The 5330-nt window shown below is 48.9% G+C and overlaps 1 protein-coding gene across 1 annotated transcript; it reads right to left on the bottom strand.

Moving 5' to 3' along the window:
- Positions 1–348: 348 nt before the first annotated feature.
- On the bottom strand, positions 349–5330 carry RHOV (ras homolog family member V). Its single transcript, XM_033061500.2, has 3 exons — positions 4916–5330; positions 1729–1787; positions 349–1404 (listed from the first exon to the last, which is right to left on the bottom strand). Exons 1-3 carry the CDS (start codon positions 5109–5111, stop codon positions 964–966), a joined length of 696 nt encoding a protein of 231 aa, XP_032917391.1. The 5' UTR covers positions 5112–5330; the 3' UTR covers positions 349–963.

Below are 5330 nucleotides of genomic sequence, written 5' to 3'. Positions count from 1 at the left end.
TTCATTCATCTTTCCTTCTCCATCTACCTTTCTTCATTCCATCTTTCTCCTTTCTATTTGCTTCCTTTTCTTCCTTCTCTCTCCATCTACATTTGACCCCTTGGTAGTGTTAGAAACCCCTTCTACATTTTTTCTCTGCTAGACAGAGCCACTCCTCACTGTTCCTCGCCTCCTCTTTCTTTTGAAACACCACACACACAAAAGACCTTTCAAAGTTGGTCCCCAAATCCTCAACTACCTCTTAGGATAGGACTATAACACTGGCACCCAGTGGACCAGAGTCCTCCCAGAGAAGGTTTTGCTCGAGGTATTACTGTAGTTCTCAGTGCATTTTCTCTTCTTCCTTTATTTAGGAAATACCTTCTCAAGAGTACTCCTAGTACAGGGCCTTTAAGAAAGAGTGCTGCTTTTTCATAGACAAGTGAATTCTATCTATTTTGGCAAATGGAATCAGAGGGGGAACCCAAGTCTCATGTTACAAACTCTGCACCCCATGCCTGGCCACATTGCAGTTGCATGTAACTGCCCCTGCCCTACTCTCTGCCACACCTATAAATCAGCCAAAACACAGGCTGATTTCAGAAGTCCCTTATGTTTATTATGCTGCATCAGAACTCTGAAAGTGTGTGAGCTTCAACCAGAAAACTGGCCATTTTGAACAATGTAAGGAACCTGCCTGTTCTGGGGTACTGAGTCTTGATGTATTAAAGGCTCCCATTAGTCTGGGACGCTACAGACATGTCCAGCAGGTATTATAGCTGCATGGACCATTCCACATCTCAGCACAATGGAAATCTAGTTCATGTCTCCTAGGCATTTGATACTGTACCCAGCAAGAGACAGGTTTCCAAGCCCAGCAGCTTATCATACCCTCCTTGCTGGGGCCATAGGAGCAGTCACTCCGAGAAGGTGCAGAGCCAATACTGGCATTGGGTGTTTCTTTTCCCCTCCCTCAAAGCAGCTTCAGACAAAGCAAAAGAACTTCTTCCAGCGGCACTTGGAGAGAGTCTTGATGCCTTTGGCAGTCATCTTCTTTTCCTGACGTGCCTTGTGCTCAACACCACTGACAATGGCCATGTCAAAAACTTCTTTAAGGTTCTTCTGGGTCAGTGCTGAGCATTCCAGGTAGGCTTCAGCCCGGATTTTGTCAGCTAGACCTTCTGCCTGAGGCCGGGGCACAGGCTTCACGTGGTAGCGATCCAGGCTGATGAGGACATTGACATCGTCCCGCAAGTCTGCCTGTGTCCCCACGAGCAGCACTGGCGCCCGCGGGTTGTGAGTTCGTATCTCAGGGATCCATTTCTCTGTAATGTTTTGGAAGGAGCTTGGGTTTACCACACTGAAGCAGACAAGGAAGACATCGGTGTCAGGGTAACAAAGAGAGCGCAAACAGTCAAAGTCCTCCTGTAGAAAAGGGAGGGGAAAAAAAAATCTTCACTGGACTGCTCTTCTAACAGCATGATGCTGCAGTAGCTTTTCTACAAGTTAACTAGGATAGCAACAAAGGCAGGGGATTGTACTGATTTTGTGGTCATGCCATGTTTCAGACACAAGTTTCAGAGTTGAGAGTGTCTGTCCTTCACTTGCCTGTGACTGCCATACCAGCAAATGGCTGGTACTCAACCACTGCATTTCCTTTCTTCCCAGTTAAACACTGCCTTCCTCAAAGCCTGAAAACAATCCTGGACCCACAGGACCAGAGTTGACAGCTGCTTTGATAGAGCTTACCTGTCCAGCAGTGTCCCACAGCTGAATCCGGACTGGGGCTCCATCCACAAGGACCTGCACTGTAGCAAAAGGAGAATAAGGATGAGTCTAAAGCAGCTGGCCAGGATACACATGTACCCCCAGACAGGCTTTTCCTGAGCACTCTGGTGTATACCCTGCTCACTGAAGTCACTCACATCACCTCCTAGCTGAGCATCCTCCCAAACCTCACTAAGACTGTTGAAGCTTGCACTGGAAACACTAAGAGAACTGCAGCAGATCTGATTTTGTTAGCTCTCAAGTATTTTGTGTTCTTCTCCAGAGTTTTGAAAGAACAGTTCCATGTTATTGGACAACCGCTTCTCTAGACAAGAGCCCTTAGCCAAACAGTTCCCTGAGAACCACTTGTTCTTCTACAATCCAAGAAAAAGGATAAAGATAAAACCAGAGAACTTCAGCAACTTGCTCCTATCTTCTTTGCCAAACAAACTCAAATCAGTCTCCATCAAACAAGCTATTGGAAATTTTTCCCATCCCGACCAGAAATTTGGCCTTAAAGAAAAGTTACATGAGTGTCCTAGCTAAGGAAAACCCCACCTTTGTAATGAGGAAGCTATTAAGGAAACAGTGATGAGTGAAATCCCTTTCAGAGACTATCCACACACTGAAAAACTGCTGAGTTACACATGAAAGGTTTGCTTCCATTTCACTCCCTAATCACAGTAAGCCTTCATGTGGTATCAGCTGACTCAGACTGAGGGCTGGCAGGACCTCTGATGGCAGTCGGGAATGAAACTGTTAGATGTTTAAGTGCACAGACACCACAGAGATTGGCTAGGAACTGAGGAGAAAGAAAAAGGGGTTGTGGAGCTGGAAATCACTTGAAAGTCCTGACCAGGTGGATGGGGCTGTGCTTGCATGAGTAGAGCCAGACATCATGGCTAAGGTGACAATGCCTGGCACTTGACGTGAACTAGCAAAACTCCACTGCTGTGTGCAGGGAGGAGACTTTATGTTAAAAACCCGCAAAAAAACCCCAAAACCAAAAAAAGCCCCCCAAAACCCACGAACTAACAGCAAATCTCTCAACCAGAAGAAGCAGGATCAATCTTTCGTGATTCATGAAGTAACTCATTAGGTGAGAAGTGACAGAAACAAGAGAGTTTAACACAAGCTTTTGAAGGAGAGTACTCCTCCCTGAAAGCAGTCTGGGGGAAAAAAAGGGACACAAAACAAAAAGATGAACTGAAGTTTGGTGTGAGACCAAGAGGGGAAGAAAAATGAAGGGGTGGGTGCGTCCACCACAGTGCCACTCCTCGCGGCGTAGCTGAAAGTCATTGCTTCCGTGTGACTGGGAAGCAGTTGGGTTGTTACCATATCTTTGCCCCAGAGGAGGAAGAGAAACCTGTTCCTGATCAAAGAACCTGCTAGATCCTGACTTGATCTTCAAGGCAGCAGGCATTTGACTTTCTAGTATCTGGTTTTCTCTGTCTCACAATTGCATTGAGAGAAGGAATTAGCATCTCTGAAATGTCTTGCCGTCTTCGGAGGAAACTCACCACGTATACTACCTACTGCTCCAGCGTTTGCACAAAGTTTATCCCATCTGCTGCTAGTTTGAGCTACGCCAGCAACTCTGCAACAGCCCTCCAAATACCGCCCTCACAAGGTCCACACCCTCAGGATGACGATGGATCATGGTACAATAGTGAAGGGGCTGGCAGAACAGGATAGCCTGGTAGAGAAAGGTCACCGGGTGCTCATTTCACTCAAGGCTGCTCTTGTCACCTGGCAGCGACACCCAGCAGGAGGTAGCAGCCAGACAGATGTATGTGGCTGGGTCACTGTCCCAGAGACGTTCCCCTGATAATGCAACACCTTCTCCTACCTCATTATTGATCCCATGACCAGGATTAAGGTTAGAATTTAAACTGCTCCGTTCAGCAATTTCAATGGCAGGTATTCCCCAAAAGTGGAAGGAATTGAGCCGAAATTACTGAGCTGGATCCTGACTCCAGGAAGGGACTCCCAGAAAGGGACTTTCTTCAGGCTTATCCAGGATAAGAGCAGGGGTGGGAAGGGAAGCTTGTCTATTTTTCCATTTCCTCCAAATAAGCAGAAAGTGAACTTCACAAAACACATTTTTAATGTTTTTGATTTCTATCAGTTACATATCCTAGGAACCTCTGAAGTCAGACTGAACACTGGAACATCCAAACTGGGACTAAACCTGCGTGCAGCTATCTTCAGATTACCTGCTGTTGGAGGACTCAAGATTCCTTACATCTGTTCACAAAGGACTGGACCGTGAACAGAAGTTCCCAGTTCAGTTCCTTCAAGTGACAGTGGAATAGCTTGGAAATGGTCAAGGTAAATCAAAAGCTCTCAGAGTGAGCAACTGAGGGGGGACATTCAGACAAACAAAACACTCCTTCTAAGCACCCCTAAGACTATGACACATTAGATGTCTCATCCCTGGTCTGACTTGAGCACATCTCTAATCTAGCAATCTACATTGTCAAGTAGTGCTGTGTTTCTTCATATCAAATGAAGATAAGAAATCTTTCAAAGGCTTTGTATTCTCCTGGGGTTTATATTAGAAACTGGAGCCCAAAGGAAGAGGAGTGTAGAACAAGAACAAAGATAGCATTTACAAAAGTGGAAACTAATGAGAGCTCATCAGCTTGCAATTCTAGCCAGACTTTTAAGGCTCGTCAACTTTTTGACAACCCCTTCTCAATCTAACTTCACCAGACGTGGAGAGAAAATTATGGTTTTCCCGAATACCAGTTGAAGCTGAAATCACAGTGTTACACTGTAGGCTATTTCTGAAGTTAAACCACCACAAAAAAAATTTAAAAAACCTAAGCCCCCTTCTATTTAGTCATAACAACACCACAAAACCAGGAAGGTGCTCAAGTTCATAGAACTTGCAAATCAACTCGACACCGTTGCAGAACAGAGGATGTCCACCTGCTAAACCTCGCAAAACGTCGGAGGAGCTCGGTCCGAGTCCCAGCAACCCCCTGGGGCTGTGTGCCCGCGGAGCCCCCGGTGCGCGGCCCCGCACGGGGCATCCCTCGGCCCCGGGAGCGCTCGCCTCCATCCAGCTGGGATCCCGCTCCTCCCGACGCCGCGTCCCGAGGGTTCGCTGCTCCAGGCTGGATCCCCCCGGCCGCCCCATGACCCGCACAGCCCGGGCACCTACCGGAGAAGGTGTCGAGGGCGGTGGGCTGGTACTCGTCGGGGTACCCATTGGTGGTGTAGCTGACCACCAGGCTGGTCTTGCCCACGGCGCCATCGCCCACCAGCACGCACTTGATCCCCAGCTCCGGGCCGCTGCCGCGGGGCGGGCTGTGTCTCCGCAGGGCGGGCGGGTAATCCAGGAGCTCCTGGGGAGGCATGGCAATGGCAATGGCAATGGCACTGACGGTGGCACCGCGGGCTCGGCAGGGCTCAGCGTGGGGCGCGGCGCGGCGGGGCCGCTGCCATGCTCCTGAGAGCGGGCTGCTGCCGGGACTGCCGTGCGGGGCCACCCTCTCCAGCCCGCCGAGCCTCGCTCCTCATCGCTACACCTGCCACCCTGCGCACAAAACCAGCCCCGATTTCCCTAGTCCCGCCCT

Source organism: Catharus ustulatus, chromosome 6 (genome assembly GCF_009819885.2).
Source record: "Catharus ustulatus isolate bCatUst1 chromosome 6, bCatUst1.pri.v2, whole genome shotgun sequence".
NCBI lineage: Eukaryota > Metazoa > Chordata > Aves > Passeriformes > Turdidae > Catharus > Catharus ustulatus.
Note: the sequence above shows the minus strand (reverse complement) of the source record. Positions and strands in the feature narration are given on the sequence as shown.

Bases quoted from the DNA above. Each gene is read 5' to 3' on its own strand.
- RHOV (XM_033061500.2), bottom strand. From the start codon at position 5,111: ATGCCTCCCCAGGAGCTCCTGGATTACCCGCCCGCCCTGCGGAGACAC. The intron at 1,788-4,915 runs GTAGGTGCCCGG...CTTTTGCTACAG, and splicing joins CGCCCTCGACACCTTCTCCG to TGCAGGTCCTTGTGGATGGA. The intron at 1,405-1,728 runs GTAAGCTCTATC...CCTTTTCTACAG, and splicing joins TGTGGGACACTGCTGGACAG to GAGGACTTTGACTGTTTGCG.